A 17,465-nucleotide genomic window follows, 5' to 3' on the forward strand; every position below is an offset into this window, starting at 1 on the left:
TGGGCGTTGCCGAGGAGAGGTCACCCTATGGTCCCTTGCTGGGTAGGTGGAGAACTCATCCGAAGCCCACTTGCTTCCCTTTGCCCAGTGCTGGGGGCTCCGCTGTGGGCTGCCCCTGGCACACAGCTGAGCGCCATGCAGCCGCTTTCTCGCTCCCTCCTTCCCTCCCTCCCTCCCTCTCTGCTGCGGGATGGGGGAGAGAAGTGGAGGGGCTCCCCACTTTTCAGCACGCTGCAGCAGCTCATTTCCTTGTGGGTCTGCACAGGTCGGGAGGCAGAGATTGACCGCTTTGAATGCTGCTTGGAGGCCTATGAGCATTTGGAAGAACCACACGTCCTGGCATTTGTGGGCATGCCAGGCTCTGGAAAGAGCCACTTACTTGCCGAGCTGGCCATTTTAGGCCGGGCTGCTGGGCACAGGTAAGCACTGTGGAGCTGTCGCTTTGGCACCCCTCCGCCACCCATCCCCTGGCCTTTGCTGAACAGCGCAGTTCGGGTGCTGCTGTGCCCAGCCCTTGCACTGCAGCCTCCTAAAAAAGCATGCAGCCTCCCTACCGGGAGGCAATTCTGGATCTCAGCGCCTTCTGCTTTTGCACCGCAGGGTCATTGCTGTGGAACGGACAGAGGAGAACTTGAAGCAGCCCTTCTCTGCCATCCAGTCTGCTGGTGGCCAGGGCACTGGGTCTCCAGGCCGGTGAGACTTGCAGTGACAGGCAGCGCGCCCTGCAGACCGTGCTCCAAGGCACACTAGAAGAGAGCAGCTATTGCTTGCTCAACGATGTTTTCTTAGTGTAGGTGAGAGCGAAAGGCTGTCCTGCTTGGATGCTCTGCTGGGAGCAGCTCAGCTCAGGGCTGGGACTCGCGGGGCTCGTACCCCACCTGTCTGATTCCTGTGCCCAGGAGTCTCCCTGTGCGTGGGGTGCTCCTGTGCCACGCATGTGCCCTGGGTCTCGTTCAGCAACCTGGAAGTGGCATTGAAGAGGGGCTGGTGCTGGCCGCACGCAAGAGCAGAGGCATTCTGCTCTGCAGTCTTGCTTTGCGGGATAGGTGTGCCTAGACCCTCAGCTATGTTCCTCTCTGTCTTTCCTGGACAGTTTCCCATCACAGACGAGGTGTGCAGGATGCGTCACACTGAATGGAACAGTGCGTTCCACCTGACTTGTACGCAAGTGCTACAGAAGGTGAGCACGTCTCCCTCCTCCCGCCTCACAGGAGCCAAACAACCGTGCTGGCTGCGGGCTCCGCGCTGGAGCTGCCTGAGGGGGTGGCAGGATGAGGCGCCCGGGTCATGGCCCTTCAAGAACTTTGCCCAGCTTCTCTCCTTCTGCCGGGGAACTGATGTTAGAGGAGGCCGTACAGTCTCTCAGAAGCAAAGCTGCTAAACTCCTGGAGAGGGAGGTGGCTGAGGAGAGGCTTCTGGCTATCCCCTTGTCTTGAGGAGAGAAAGTCCTCCCCAGAAGAGGAGAATCCACCAGATTCCACTCAGAACCACCTGTTTATTTTTTTTTTTTTCAGGTGCTTGGAGGGGAATTTGGCATATTTTTCGTCGACAACGCCCACTTCGTGGACTCTGAGTCCTGGTCTATCATGTGGCCCCTGCTCCAAAGCGTCACGGTCCTTATGGTCATGAGCTTAGCTCTGGGCCATGACAGAGCAGAGGACATTTTCAAAGCTGCCACAGACAGCACAACATCGGAGAGAATCACCTGTCTTCGTCTGGAAGGGCTGAAAGCTTCAGACATGGTGCGGAAAGCCTGCCAGGAGCTTGGAGTGCGCAGCATCCCCAGGGAGCTGGCAAGGTAAAGCCAAGTCGGGGAGCTCTTCTGAAGGGGTTGCATTTATGCTGACCACGGCTGGGAATCGCCCTGCAAAAAAGGCAGCCACGGGGCTGATGGGTCTCTCCTTAAGCCTGGCCATAGCAGGTGTGAGCTGAGAATGGGCAACTGCCACGAGGCAGCAGAGTGTGGATGGTGTCAGCCCTTTGCTGTTGCCGTGGCTTGCTCTTCTGTGCTTTAGGCACTGTCCAGCAGCCTTTCCTGATGGATTCCCAGGAACGCTGTGGGTCTGGGGGGCCCCAGGCACTCACGCCCCATCCAGAAGCCAGGCGTAGCCATGTTGAAGAGGCTGGTTAGCCTACGAGACCCGAGTGACTCACCACCCACCAGAACTGTGCTGCACCTTACTTCCCTGGTGTCGGTTGTGCTCCTGCCCAGGTTCCTGATCCAGAGAAGCTCTGGCATCCCATATTACTGTGAGGAACTGCTGCGCTCCCTGCGTTGCAACAACATGCTCTTGTTGCACACCGGGAGGCCGAAGGAAGGAGAGGACAGCTGGCAGAGCCTGATGGGTAAGCACCCTTGTTGCCGATCAGCTGTTGGCTGTGGTGCATCCTCTCCCGCACAGCCGCACCTTGCTGCTCCCTTGGCAAAACACCGGCTCAGCTCCTTGTTCATGCTCCCCATGCTCTCCCTGTCTTCTGCAGCCAAGGCATCACCCGCTGTCACAGCTGCCTCAAGCCCAGGTACCGGGAGTGACGGCAAAAGGATGTGTGCCATCAGACCAGACGTGAGCCTGGAGACCCCCATGCTGCCGTTTGCCTTGAAAGGTGAGGAGCTGAGCAGCGCTCGTCCAGTTTGTGGCTGTGCCCCAGCTTCGTTTCCCGGGGTGCAGGTGAGAGAGAGGCTGAGCACCTGCGTGCTGCAGAGTCACCCCCTCAGCCTCAGGGGCTCAGCCAGGAAGGTGACTCCAGTCCAAGCAGGCTGTGGTTTTCCCCTGTTGGCAGTGGACCAGCTCTGAGCTGACCGGTGAGCTGCACACCATGGGTGGGGGAGCTCTGAGTCCAGCTCTGGGCTGGTGAGAATGCTTTGTGTTCTCTGTGTGCACTGCTGGCTATGAACCCAGTGCAGACCTAGTAGGTCCCCCTAGTAGGTGGGACGTGCATACCTGCTGGACCGTGCCCTCCCCATCACCGGTTGGGAGCATTTGTCTGTCTGAGTGTCTCTGTTTTCCCTGGCTCCTGTGACCTGTGACTGGGGGGGGGAAGCAAAGCCATCTTGAAGATACCAACCCTGGGCTCTGGTTGCCCAGCAGGTGCCGTCCTGAGGAAGGAGGCCAAAGTCCTCCCCGTTTGCTCAGGTGAAACTCTCCGGCTTCTCCAACCTCAGGCTCAGGGACAGGCAAGACAGAGATGTGTTGCTTCTTCTTGGCAGAGATTGCGCTGGCTGAGCTGGACCGGATGGATCTACAGAAGCAGATGGTTCTGAAGTTTGCAGCCATCATAGGGCCGGTGTTTACAACCCAGCAGCTGGTTCACATCCTTCCCATCTCTGTAAATCAGTGGATTAATCCACTGCTGGACATGCTGGTGAAGGACAACATCCTGAAGCGGCTGAAGAAGACAGAGGAGCCAGAAGACGTGCAAGGTGCTCCAGAGGGGCCGGCCACCTCCGGGCAGGCAGGAAGCGGTAAGTGGTGGCTGCAGCGTGAGCCCAGGAGCGCTGGGGCTCCACAGGGCCCTGCTCACGCACCTTTGTGCAGAGGGAGATTCTCAGTGGCTGTTGGAAGTGCCTCTGCCACTGTGCTAGCAGGCGCTGGTCGGAGCCCGGGCTGGGCTCAGACGGCAGCAGCACTCACCCAAGTGTGGCCTTTGCCCCAGTTGGGGCAGCCTTGAGGTCTGGCCCCCGCTTTGGCTGAGGCCAGGACTCATTGCCTTGCAGGGGTGGAGAGGCCCTCCGTGAACACGGGGTCCAGAAAACAACAGTCTGACGTCCTGGCCTTCTGCGCCCCACTGCTGTGGGAGGCGACGTACGAGCTGTGGCCCACGAGGGAGAGGGTGAACATTCACCGCCAGTGTGCCGCCTTCCTGGAGAAGCATGCGCACAAATGCCAGAGGTGCCACGGAGGGGACTTTGTGGCCTTCCACCGCTTCGGCGTCTCCAGCCCCCAGAAGCAGGGGAGCTGCCAGGGCTCTGCTGATGAGGATGACTGCTGCAGCTGGGAGGCCTTGGTAGTTGCTGGAGAACACCTGAGGAGGGCCAGGACCCACCCTGCAGAAGGGCGAGATTCTGGCAGAGGGCGAGCAGACAACTCTGCGGGCCGAGGACGGTGGCGAGTGCTCCTGCCAGTGCGAAGCCATCGCCGAAGCAGTGCTTGTGCCCCTGGCTCGCCACTACAGGGCAATGGGCAGCACTTCCCAAGCCCTCTATTATGTGCTGGAGTGTGCGGCTGCCTACCTGCACGTCTCCAACAGCTACATGGTGAGTTACCCTGCTAGCCAGCACGAGCTGCATTAGCAGGGAGGAGGCCTGAGGGCTGGCCGCAGGCTCTGCACCAATGCTCACCTGCTGTCTGTGTGCTTGTTGCAAGGCCCTCATGAAGCTGAGCGAAGCAGAGGCTCTGAGGAGCTCCATCAAAAAGGAAGGAAATGCCATCGACCGCTTTGAGGAGGCCATCTTCTTCAGCCTCAAAGGAGAGGTAAAGAGGCAGGTAAAAGCGGAGGGTGTCCGAAGGGATGCAGCCATACGCTTCCCCTGCTGGCAGGGAATGTTCCTGCCACAGCCAGCCCCTGGTCCATTTCTGCAGTCTCTGCAGGTCTTGGGCAAGTCCTCCACATCTGCATGCCTTCCTCTTCCTGTACAGGTCTGCAGTAACGTGGGATGTGTGAAGCTGGCCAAGGAAATGAGCAGGCAGGCGCTGAGACTGCTGGAAAAGCGGTTCCCCCGGACTCGTGCCGGGGCCTTTGTCAAGTCTCTGTGGGAAGGGTTGAAGCGTGCTCCTCAGGCCACAGGCAGAGCGTCCTTCCTTCCCCAGGAGGCTCGGTAAGCAACAGAAGGGACAACGCGGGAGAGGAAGAGCCCTTTTGTACCTGCTCTCACGCATCCAGGCCCAGGCCTGCCCGGGTTTCAGCCCATTCCCAAGCCTTAGCAGGACTGAGGCATTCAGGCGTGATGTGTGGGTAGAGCCAGGGATGGCGCTGCCTCACGCTGCCTCCCCTGCACAGCACAGGAGAAGAATGCACACCTTTGGGTAAAAAGCAGCTTGTGCTGAGGGATGCTGTCACGGAGTCATCTAGATAAATCCCTTCTTCCAGCAATGTATCTGGCTAGCCCCACCGCCCTGCTTTCCCTTGCCCTGTCTGACTCAGTGCTCCACAGCTGTGCCTCTGGGCCCAACGGTTTCTCTTGCGTGGCAGGAGGAAGAAGCAAGCCTGGCTGGTTCAGCGGAGCAGATGCCTCTCCTTGCTCGAGGACCTCTACAGCCAGGAGGGCACATCTGGCGGACAGAGGTTCTCCCGCCTGGCAGCACTCATGAAGGCCAACACGGACAGCAAGATGCACTCCTATCAGGCAGCAGACTCACACATTGGACAAGCCTTGAATTAAGGAAAATAGGTCAGGTTAAAAGCTATGTGCTTTCATGGCGTGCTGAATTGGCAGCTGCAGATGTGGCCTTGCGAAGCCAGCTTTTGGCTGCCCATAACCGATGCTTTTCTACAGGCTTAGACAACGAGTGCAGACAGCGGGTCTCCTGTTTCTCCAAGTGACACCGTTCAGGTACCCTACGTCTGGAATGCAGACAGCAGGCTAGGACAGTAAACCACAAATTAACAAAGAAGCAACGGATTGGTGGACGGAGCTGTAGCCGATGAGAGGACCGGCCAAAGCCAGGTGAAAGAATACAGTGAGGAAGACCATGGCCTTCATCAGAAAGACCACCAGGCAACCAGCAAGAGATACCACGCATGCGTAAAAGAACTGAGACGGGGGGGGGGGGGGAAGGGGGAAATGTCAGTCTTCTGGGGACTCATCGTAATAACCCAGCCTCTTCTTGGACAGCTAGTGCATATGTAAGCAGCTTGTTTTTGAAGTGTGTGCCTTTCCTGACCTGTGGTATGCAGGCTTGGAGGGATTACCCCCCTGCATCCGGCGTGTGCGCAGCGCTGAGTAAACATACCTGCTTTATAACTACTCTGTGGTTATAGAGTGTGATTCCGCACGCCAATTTGGCGAGCCAGCCAGGAGGCTCTTTGCTGGGCCGTGGGGCTGGTCGGCCCAGGAGGCGCTTCTGGTGCGCCCCGAGAGATTCTGTGCTTCAGTGCGCCCCAAGAGATTCTCGGAGAAGACTCCCTGGGCCAACACATCCACCATGGAGCAGGGAAAGAGCCCCGGCTGCGGACCAGGTATGTTGGGAACAGGGAAGCCGTAAGTCGTAAGCGCGAGAAGTAGATTGTGTTTTTGCAGTGGAGATTTCCAGTATTTCCGTATGTAGCACTTCTGCAGGGCTCCCCGCCGCTACAGGCTAGTCAGGCCGTCGTCAGCCCAGCTCTTGTATTCGTGCAAAGGGCATCAAACACAGTCTGCTGCCTCACACGGGGCACCATTTGTTGCCTTCTGCAACTGTGATGTTAGCCACCTGTGTCAGCCCTCTTGCACACACTGACCAATTACCTGATCAGGGCCAAATGACTGCAGACGCACACCAATATGATGAGCAGCAAAATGGCGTCTACTCACTACTAAGCACAGCTTATATACCTTTACTTAAGCTATCGTGCCCTGTCTTGATTTGTCCATACCGGATCTTAGCCCCTTACTACAATTCCTTATTTGGCTCCTATTGTCTCCTCATTCCTTCGCCTTCTTATCTGGTTTACTTTGTTAGCGAGGACAGTCTGTCTGAGCACAACAGCACCCTTTCACTGTGCTTAGGGAGAGGCCTATCCCGTACAGCACGTATCCCCATCAAGCGCCTACTACAACATCTCCCCCTCCCTAAGCTAAATATTCCTTACACACATGCCTCACCCGTACATTGCGAAGCAATGCAAAGCGCCTAATGCTAAATACATTTCAGCAAACTATCTCCACTATCCCTCCACAGCGATCCTTAAGCAAACATCAGAGCAACAGGGAGTCCTTTCCCGTCATAACCCGACTCCCCGTGCCCGGTCAAGCCTTGCCCTGTTACAGCACGAACGCAACAACCTAAACCCTTCTACAACCTTTCACGCAGTCTATGATACTCAATCCGATGGTCAAAAGTCTTTTCCATCACTCGTTGCAAGGAGTTCTGCAAGCATCCTACAAAGCATGGAAGGCAGATTAGAATACATATAAAGATTGCGAGCCCTATTGCGAGAACCTTACGCAATTGCTTTAATCATGAACCCACTCCCCCAAACAGTCTGTGCAATTTCCGAAATGGTCACTCTCTTCTTTAATCTTCTGTGTATGTTCTTGCATCCATTATAGTTGTTTATGACACACTGTGATCGCCAGGGACACCATAAACATCAGCAACATCGGAAGTGTCAGTGTTGCAGGTGTGGTACTCCTCTTGATGAGTAGTTCTCGATCCCGTCGTCCGTCCCTCAGTTGTTCTGGAGTTAGCTTCAGTTTGCCAATGAAGAATTTCTGTAGAAAAACTTCTACCTAGACTCAGTTTTGGCAGATATGTTACTTATATCTGGTGTTAGTTTTCATGATGGTACCCACAGAATTTCCCCAGATTCATGATGTTTAACTGCCGCATACCCGACAACGGATACCCTTTAGCAAGCCCTTCCTGCGACCAGGAGGCCCTGACTGACCTCCCCCAGAGGGGCATTGTGCTCTAACGTGGCCATACTGGCCGCATCGGAAACACAGCCCTTGCTGCTGCAGCGATCTTTGCTGTCGCGGGCCAACAGCTGCAACTATAGCTGCGGCTAGCCCTTCATTAGTTAAATGAGCCACCTTGAGCTTATCTAAGACATACTGAATAATTTCTCCCAGGGTATTAAGCGTACTCGGGCCAGCTCGTAGCAATGCCTTAACACTGTCATGTGATTTCTGACGCAGGCAGTCAATGATCACTGGCCCTTGGGCTGGTTTCGGGAGATCAGACCCCTCTGCAGCAGCTAAAAGCCTGTCTGCAAAGCTTTGAAAGGATTCATTCGGGCCCTGGGTAATATCTGTGCACGGAGCAGGTGGTTCAGCTTTATGCACGAGTTTATTAAACGCTTCCACCATTGCATCTGTGGCTGCTATTAGCTCCCCGGTCTTAGTTTCGTTAACTGGCCCTGGGGCGAAGCCACTCCCACGGCCTTCCCTGAAAGCCGCGGGACGCCGGTTCCACACAGGGAGCGGCCTGGGCCGACCCCCGCCGCCCCGGCAAGCCCCCTCAATTCGGCCATCCAGTCCATCTCCCATAACGTCTATTGGACCGGCCTGAGCACCATACGCACTAAGTTTGTGATGTCGTTGGGGAGGAGAGGCCCCAGTGCAGCCAAAGCCTGTAGTGCATTTAACATCAGAGGCGATTTCAGGCCTCTTTTATCCATAAATTCCACCAGGCGCGCAACACCCCCGGGGTCAGGCGGCACCCATTCGGGACCATGATCACTCACAATCACCGGGAATGCCTCTGGAACTATACCCTCCCCCAAAGCCTCCGATCTAATCCGATTCCAGTCCGTCATTTGATCCCTCCCCCGCCACTCAAAGCCAGTCCATTCTTTCTCCGCTACACTATCACTCGCACTACCGCCCCTGGGAGTGACCAGAGACGGTAGGCTATGCCCCCTGTCCGCATTGGACGGACCTTTTGTCTGGTCCCTCCCCTTGTGGGCAGTAAGTTGATCCTGCTCATGTAGATCACAGCTTCCTCCGCCTCTTTGACTCAGGTAACACTGACGTACTTCTGATAAAGGATACAACGTTCCGCCTGAGCGGTCCGGATACGGGGGCGGGGAACGAGACAACAAACATCCGATCTCTTGTTGTCTCCTTTTGAACTGGGCGCGGTCGGCTCCCCCGGCGCTATCTCACTAACGGTCACTGGCGGCTCCGTCTCCTCTCGGCCCCTGCAAGAAACTGCTCCCGAGTCCCCATCGGACCCCACTGAGTCCGGTGTCTCGCCTCCACCGCCGAGACCCAAAAGGTATCGAGCCTCTGCCAATACCTTTCCCTCCACTCTGGCCGCGTTCAACGCCCCCAGTATCAGACCCCAAGTTTTTAACTCCGACCCGCCCTCCTGAGCACTCAAAATATGTTGCGCGAACTCAGAGGTGAGGTCATCCCACCTCCGGTGATCAAGAATCTCGTGGGGGGCTTTAACCTCCCCCTCCTGCTCTAACCGGGAAATAACTGCGTGGATATCCTTCTTAGAAGGAGCATAATTGCCAAAGTAATCCTTACAAAACTGAAGCAATACCTTAAGAACATGTTCCATAGTCAGTTCCCCGCCGTCACCTCGGTCTTCTGCAGGGCTCCCCGCCGCTACAGGCTAGTCAGGCCGTCGTCAGCCCAGCTCTTGTGTTCGTGCAAAGGGCATCAAACACAGTCTGCTGCCTCACACGGGGCACCATTTGTTGCCTTCTGCAACCGTGATGTTAGCCACCTGTGTCAGCCCTCTTGCGCACACTGACCAATTACCTGATCAGGGCCAAATGACTGCAGACGCACACCAATATGATGAGCAGCAAAATGGCGTCTACTCACTACTAAGCACAGCTTATATACCTTTACTTAAGCTATCGTGCCCTGTCTTGATTTGTCCGTACCGGATCTTAGCCCCTTACTACAATTCCTTATTTGGCTCCTATTGTCTCCTCATTCCTTCGCCTTCTTATCTGGTTTACTTCGTTAGCGAGGACAGTCTGTCTGAGCACAACAGCACCCTTTCACTGTGCTTAGGGAGAGGCCTATCCCGTACAGCACGCATCCCCGTCCAGCGCCTACTACAACAGCACGTAAACAGGAAAACGCCTTCATTTATTATGTTACTGTTTTGTTTTGCCTCCTTTGGAGGAGGAGTCCACATACGCTGCTTGTTGGATTTAGGGAGTGCAGCGGTCAATCATGGCTAGATAAAATTCCGTAGATAAGGAAGAACAGAGAAACCCCCGACGGGATCCTTTAAGCTGTGTGCTCCCTGTACTTTTCCCTAGGATTAAACTCACTCACTTTCCTCTACGCAGCGGTGTTCCCCCCCTTGCCGTCCTGGCCTCGAGTCAAGTCCTGTACCTACAGGAGGGAGGCTGGAGACAGCTGACAGAGTGCAGGGTACTGGCTCAGATCAGCCCCTTAACAGCCCACCTGAACCGAGCTCTGTGACTAGTGCTGATACTGAAAAGATAGAGCTCTGCCAGCTTAAGAGAGAATCGGAACAATGCAAAAGGGAGGTTATAAATTCTCCCTTTCCTAAATCTAACACCATTATCCCCACTGGCACTTCCGTGTATCCTCTTAGGGAAGTTCCAATGTTATCAGGGGACAGAGGAGATGTAAACTCCCCACTTGCGAGTGGAGAGGTGAGAAATTTCAAAAGGGAAACGAAACCTTTAATGCAAGATCCTCTTGGATTAGCAGAACAGTTTGATCACTTCTTGCTCTTGGTCATCAATTCAGCTTATGAAATACTGGGATTTAATTTAACTGGGAACACCTTAGGAATAACGGAGGTAGAGGGATCAGGAATGATAGTTTCACTTTTTGAATTACTGCTGAATTAAAATGGGGAGATAAAATAGTCACAGGGCAGTTGTCTTGTGTGCCAGAAGCAGGGACCAATTCACTGGGGAGAGACTGAATAGTTAAAGGAGGACTGCAGTTGAGAACTTGTGAAACAGGTAGAAAGGTGTCAGTGAATCTGCTAAGAGCCGACGATGAAAAAAATAGATAAATGCAAAGGTGTGGGCAGGGCAAGGAAGCCGGGGTGGACTCACAATCACTCCCTGAAAAAAATAACTGTCCGAGGAGGGAGTGAAGCTGTGAAGCAGCGACAAGATCCCATACCTTTAGAAAGGATAACGGGTCTAAAGCCTGTGATACAAACCTTGGTTAAGAATGGTCTTCTGGAACTCTGTCTGTCACCCTATTACACTCCAATTTTGCCAGCACAGAAGGCAGGTGGTACCTATGGGCTGGTACAAGATCTAAGAAAAATGAATGAAACAATTCCCAAGCGACGCCCCCTGGTTCCGAACCCCTATGCTTTAATGAGCCTGATCCCACAGGAACATGAAGGGTTTAGTGTGATCGACCTAGAAAATTGCTTTCTGGACCTGCTCTTGGGACTCAGGGAGTTGAGATCTTTTTGCCTTTGATTGAGAGGACCCCGAAATGGGATGCAAGCAGCAAAAAAGCTTCCTGCGGGATCCCGCCCCTTGTACAGATTGCTGTATTAGTCATTGTCACTGTCTGTCTTTGTAACTGGTCGATGTTTGTGTTGTAAAAACGTTACCTGTGGAATTCCAGTCCCTGCTTGAGGCAGCCTTGTCTTGCTGGGGGACGCTGGTCACGACTCTTGCCCGGGGAACTCGGTGTTCCCGTGCCCTGGGGAAGCAGGTGGACTCCATCACCCAGCCACACCCAGGGCATTTTCACCCGGTACCGAAGAGCGGCTGGGATAAGCAGCTGCTATGGGATGAAGGGGGTCCAAAGAAATTCTGGAAAAGACCATTCGGGTCGTATTTTGGCTCAGTGGAGAAACGCCACCTATCAGCCGGGGGGAATGTGGGAATGGAATGCTGTTTCTGCAGTTGGAACGAACAAGAGGAGTCTTTTGTGGTCTGTGCTGCCATCTGTTGTCCTTTGTGGGTACTAACAGTTCTTTCTGGGTTTCTCTTCATTCCGACAAAGGGGGGTCTCTAATAGTGCCGTTAGGTAAACTTTCCATGTTGTGGCATGCTTAGTAGGTAGGTGAAGTAAGGAACAAGTAATTAACAAGTACAAAGGCTGCAGCTTTTGTATGATAGACTACAAAGCGTATTGAAAGGCTATTCTGTTTTGCCAGGAGGCTCTTAGCAAAAGAACAACAGACTTAGCAAGCAGCAGAGAAGCCAGGGCCTCCGCATGAGGTCGAACTGTCTCACTCTTGGCTCAAGAGGGATGCAAGAGATACTTCCCTCCATCCTCCTTCCAGCCTTCTCTCTGTCCTAGGACGAGCAGGTGTCCGGGAGTGGTGGCCTAGTGTTGAGTAAGCAAGGGTTGGAAGTCAATTAATTAGCAGTATACGCTTAGCTAGCAACACTTTACGTTTAGCCAGGATCTGTACGTTTAGTTGAGCGTCGGGAAGACTGTGAACCTGAAGTACTCAGCCAATGAGGAACCAGGGGAGGAAGAGAGAAGCGTCGGCTAATGGGGCTGAAAAGATGTCATCCTGTTTTCTGCGTGCCATTGCAATTGCAAATAAAATCTGCTTTATCAGAGATGCCGTGCTGATGAATTCTTGGGGTATTTCCAAGAGGAGCCTCGAGTGAGAGCCCGGAAACATAGATGAAGTAAGAGGACCAGTTTTAACCACTGAGTGTTCTAATCACGAGAGTAAGCACGGGGTGTCTGTGGAAACTGGAGAACTGTCTTGTCTGATTCGTGGGCTTGGAAGGGAGTGGGACCAACTGTTTGGATGGATTAAGGAAGTGTAATTGTTAATGGTATATGGAAGCGTAACTGAGGGTATGTGGTAGTGTAATTGAGGGTCCGAATAGCGAAATAGTGTAAAAAGGCAAAAGGGTGAAAGGAAAGGTGAGTTTATGTGCGCTGGCCCAAGAGCAACCCCTGCAGAACGCTCGGAGTGAGAGAGCCAGGGCCGGACACTGCCACTGTAAACAGTGCTGCTCGCAAAAGGGGGGTGGGCAATGGAAGTGAGGATAGCCCTCATCTGCAGGGAGCTAAGGAAACCCAAAATCCAGTGTTAGCACTGCAAGCCTCCGGAAGGGAGGAGCTGAAACCGAAACGTAATGCTAGTCGGTTCTGTAATGATGAGAGTTTGGAAAATGAAGAAGGTTTGGGAAAGACACAGGCTGAGGAAGGCAAATCACTAGGAGCGAGGTGTAACAGGGATGTCAGGACCGAAGAGAGGCAAGCGATATGGGAAAACTGACAGAGGAACAGAGATATTGGACAAGCCTTGAATTAAGGAAAATAGGTCAGGTTAAAAGCTATTTATGTGCTTTCATGGGGTGCTGAATCGGCAGCTGCAGATGTGGCCTTGCGAAGCCAGCTTTTGGCTGCCCATAACCGATGCTTTTCTACAGGCTTAGATAATGAGTGCAGACAGCGGGTGTCCTGTTTCCCCAAGTGACATTGTTCAGGTACCCTATGTCTGGAATGCAGACAGCGGGCGAGGACAGTAAACCACAAATTAACAAAGAAGGAGCAGATAGGTGGAAGGAGTCGTAGCCGATGAGACGACCGGCCAAAGCCAGCCAAGGGTCCTCCAACCCGACCCAGCTCAAAGAGCACACAGTGAGGAAGACGACAGCCTTCATGAGAAAGACCACCAAACAACCACCGAGAGATACGACGCGTGTGCAGACTCCCACACTGGACAACCCTCTTTTACCTACTGTATCTGAATAAACTCTTTACTTTCTTATGTTTGTTCTTTTTTCGGCCTTTCTTGAGATCCGGAAAATGTAAAAACATCTAGTTTTCATGTCCATTCTAGGGGAAATATGTCTTTCTAAGCACGGGCTTTGTCACTCAGGAAAAGCCAAGCTATGAGTAGATTTGCCTTTCAAAATAGAAAAGCATCTTCTGCAATTCACTCAAACGCATCTCTGGGGTTTTGCCAATTAGGTCACATTTGAGCTCGCAATACAGAGAAGCAAGACTGACAAACAGTAGCCAGGCTTCTACTTGGGGTCTGCCTTTTGTCAGTGGAATTGCCCTCTATCTTAGGAAGTGGATAGATCAATCCCCCAGCAGAAGAAACTGGGCAGGGGAGGCAGCTGACCGGCAGGGCTGAGCAAGGACCTGCAGCTTAAACTGAGGGAAAAGAGGGAAACGGACAGAAAGTGGAAGCAGGGTTGTGTGGCCTGGGAAGAATAGAGGGACGTTGTCCACACGTGAAGAAATAAGACTGGGAAAGCCAAGGCACAGGTAGAGCTGAACTTGGCGAGGGACGTGAAAAATATCACCAAGGGGTTCTACAGGTACATAAGCAGGAGGAGACAGGCCAAGAAGAGTGTTCCCCCTCTGATAAATAAGAACGGACAGCTGGTTTCCTCAGACATGGGTAAAGCTGAGGTGCTCAAGAAGTGCTTTGCCCTCGGTCTTCACAGGTGGTCCGGCTCCTCCCCATGTCTGCCAGGACCCTGAAGATCTAGGCGTGGGTGAGAGGCGCAGGTTCCATCTCACTGTCCGAGACCTCCTCATGAAATTGAACATATATACGTCCACGGGACCGGATGACATCCATCCCAGGGTTCTGGAAGAGATGGCTGATGTGGTTGCCGAGCTGCATTGTTAAGAAAGGCAGAAAGGAAGACCCGGGCAACTACAGGCCGGTGAGCCTCACCTCTGTGCCTCAGAAGAGCATGCAGCACATCCTCCTAGAAGGAGGCACATACATGTTAAGGCACATATGAGAGGAAGAGGTGATTCGAGACAGCCAGCATGGCTTCACCAAGGGCAGTTCGTGCCTGACCAATCTGGTGGCTTCCTATGATGGAGTGACGGCTTCGGTGGACGGGGGAAGGGCAATGGATGTCATCTACCTGGACTTCTGCAAAGCCTTTGGTGTTGTCTTTCACCACATCCTTCTCTCTGAATTGGAGAGGCATGGATTTGAAGGCTGGACGCTTTGATGGATTAAGAATTGGTTGGCTGGTCGCAGCCAAAGGGTTGTGATCAACAGATCTGTGTCAGGGTGGAGGCCGGTCACAAGCGATGTCCCTCAGGGGTCGGTCTCGGGACCGGTGCTCTTCAACATCTTCATCAGTGACACAGACAGTGGCATGGAGTGCACCCTCAGCAAGCTTGCAGATGACACCAAGCTGAGTGGTGCAGTCGATACGTTGGAAGGAAGGGAAGCCATCCAGAGGGACCCTAGACAGCCTGGAGAAGTGGGCTCATGACAACCTAATGAGGTTCATTAAGGCCAAATGGAAGGTGTTACGTTTGGGCCGGGGCAATCCCAGGTGTTTATGCAGACTGGGTGAAGAACCCCTTGAGAGCAGCCCTGTGGAGAAGGACTTGGGGGTCCTGGTGGACGAGCAGCTGGACATGAACCAGCAGTGTGCAGTCCTAAAGGGAGCCTATAAACAGGAGGGGAGTCAACTCTTGGAAAGGGTAGATAATAGCAGGACAAGGGGAAATGGTTTTAACTTGAAGGAGGGAAGATTTAGGTTGGATGCCAGAGGGAAGTTCTTCACTATGAGAGTGGTAAGGAGCTGGAACAGGCTGCCCAGAAAGGGCTGTGGTTGCCCTGTCCATGCCTGGAGCTGTTCAAGGCCAGGTTGGATGGGGCCCTGGGCAGCCTGGTCCAGGATTCAGTGTGGAGGCTGGTGGCCCTGCCTGTGGTGGGGGAGTTGGAGATTCGTAATCCTTGAGGTCACTTCCAACCCGGGCTGTTCTGTGGTTCTGTGATTCTGTGAATATCCAGAAACTGTATGGGCAGTCCCATACTTTAGCCACTGCCCACATGGTTTTCTGCTCCTCATGTCATAGTTTCCAATGCAGGCAGTGGGCGATGACTTCTGCTGATGTGTTTTCCAGTCATCTAACTTAAGCCAATGTGTTAGCTTCATCATTAGCCTGCCAGGTGACTGCAAGGCTTGATGTCTGGGGACACAGCCTTTCCTCATATGCGAGAAGCTCCAGGCCCCTACTCATCTCTGTGGCCATTCGCTGGACTCTCTCTAGAAGTTCCCTGTGTTTTTTTAACTGGGGAACCCAGAACTGGACTTACTACTCCCAGTGTGGCCTCACCAGGGCAGAGTAGAGGAGGAGGACCACCTCCCTTGACCTGCTGGCCGGAGTCTTCCTAATGCACCCCAGGATACCATTGGCCTTCTTGGCCACAAGGGCACGCTGCTGGCTCACGGAAAATCTGTTACCTACCAGGAAATCTAGGTCCTTTTCTGCAGAGCTTAGGTCAGCCCGTAACCTGTACTCTATTCGGAGCCAAGACTAGCCTCTCAACAGAAAAAACTGTGAAACCGTTCTTACCAAATGTCCCCACTACACAGACACACCACCCTGCCGCAGCACCACCACCAGATACCCAAAGCCAGTATCTGGTGAATTTATCCACTGTCATAAAAGGGGTGGCCTGTTTGCCGTCCCCCAACACAATCTTTTCCTTCTGTGTTGCTTGTTTGTTTGTTTGTTTTGTCTCTAAGGCAAGAGGAAACTGCACTGCCACTCTATGGACGAGAGGCACTCTATGGACAAGAGAAACTCGCCTTAGTCACAAGGTAGACCGTGATTCTAAATGAGACCTTCTGAGCTCTCATGGATCTATGAACATCTATGAACAGCATCTCCCCTGAACTGGGACACTCCCCAGGTACTACCAAATCCTATGCCTCTGTTCCGCAGGAGTAGCTGTCGAGATATTTTACCAGATCCACATATTTCTGTTTATTTCTGTACGTAGGAGCATATGTGTTTTGTATCTGTCCATACGTACATAGACTAACCAGAGAATTATAGAATCCTCAGAGCTGGAAGGAACTTTTACAGATCATCTAGTCCACCTCCCCTGCAATCAACTGGGATCACAGCTCAGTCTGCTTGCTCAGAGCCTGGCCTTGAAAGTCCGTCGTGATATACTTGAAGAAGTCAGTGATGTATCTGAAGATGATTCAAACTAATTCGGATCCAAAGCATTGATTCAGCACCAAGGAAATGACTTTGATGGCAATTCTCACAATTTAGCTGCTGGTGCTGTGAAAGTATTGGAAAAGGCTGCCAGTTCAGGTTTTCTCTCTTGTTGATGTGTGCAAATTCAGATTTCCCAGGCTGCATTTTAGTAGCAGTTAACCCATCTTTGCCAAGGGAACATTTCAGACCAATCGTTGCAACCTTGCCAAAGAGCTGTCATTGAAATAAGGCTAACGATCGCAATAGGCTAAGATACTAAACCAAATACGACCGAGATTGAGAAAAGCACAGAGGCAAGTAAGAGCCTGCCGTAGTTTGGTGTGTGTGCCTAATCTCCGGAGGATGCTGTACGAGCTGCACGTTTGTTGTAACTTCTGCGTGCGCGCGTGCTGATGAAATTCACAATTATCCTTCCAAACTCCAGCAGAGGGCGATATTTTCCCATATTTTCCCACCACCATTTTCCCATGATGGTGGCCTACCCGGGGGTGGTGTCCTGTGATGCAGAGACCTGCGCGGCCTCTCGCCTGCCCAGCTACTGCTTCAGAGCGTTACCAAAGAGAAACTTGAAAGGCGTTATCAGTCCCACCACTGTCTATCAATACGTGGGGACCACCGAGAAGCAGTAAGTGTTCTCTGAGCTGTGCACGTGAGGGGAGAGGGGCCTCAGGGGTACGACCTTGGCCGTGCAGAGGGCTCGAGTTCTGCAGCGAGACCAGGCTGCTCTCCCACAGACCTCCCTTGCCTGTGGCTGAGAAAATTGGAAGCCCTGGTGCTGGGTCTGCTTTCTGCCTCTGTGCCCTTGTGCCTCTTGCTGCTAAGAGTGTGGAAATGATGGCACCGGGATGGGGAAGGCTGGCCTGTCTTTGGACAC

The 17,465-nt window shown here is 53.2% G+C and overlaps 1 protein-coding gene across 1 annotated transcript; it reads left to right on the forward strand.

Moving 5' to 3' along the window:
- The first annotated feature begins 4,369 nt into the window (after nt 1–4,369).
- On the forward strand, nt 4,370–5,704 carry LOC124417549 (adenylate cyclase type 10-like). Its single transcript, XM_046905870.1, has 4 exons — nt 4,370–4,484; nt 4,638–4,816; nt 5,191–5,389; nt 5,495–5,704. The coding sequence occupies exons 1-3, from the start codon at nt 4,371–4,373 to the stop codon at nt 5,378–5,380; spliced, it is 483 nt and encodes a 160-aa protein (XP_046761826.1). The 5' UTR covers nt 4,370; the 3' UTR covers nt 5,381–5,389; nt 5,495–5,704.
- Nucleotides 5,705–17,465: the final 11,761 nt, after the last annotated feature.

Source organism: Gallus gallus, chromosome Z (genome assembly GCF_016699485.2).
Source record: "Gallus gallus isolate bGalGal1 chromosome Z, bGalGal1.mat.broiler.GRCg7b, whole genome shotgun sequence".
NCBI classification, from domain to species: Eukaryota; Metazoa; Chordata; class Aves; order Galliformes; family Phasianidae; genus Gallus; species Gallus gallus.

Bases quoted from the DNA above. Each gene is read 5' to 3' on its own strand.
- LOC124417549 (XM_046905870.1), top strand. From the start codon at position 4,371: ATGAAGCTGAGCGAAGCAGAGGCTCTGAGGAGCTCCATCAAAAAGGAA. The intron at 4,485-4,637 runs GTAAAAGCGGAG...CTTCCTGTACAG, and splicing joins AAGGAGAGGTAAAGAGGCAG to GTCTGCAGTAACGTGGGATG. The intron at 4,817-5,190 runs GTAAGCAACAGA...CTTGCGTGGCAG, and splicing joins TTCCTTCCCCAGGAGGCTCG to GAGGAAGAAGCAAGCCTGGC.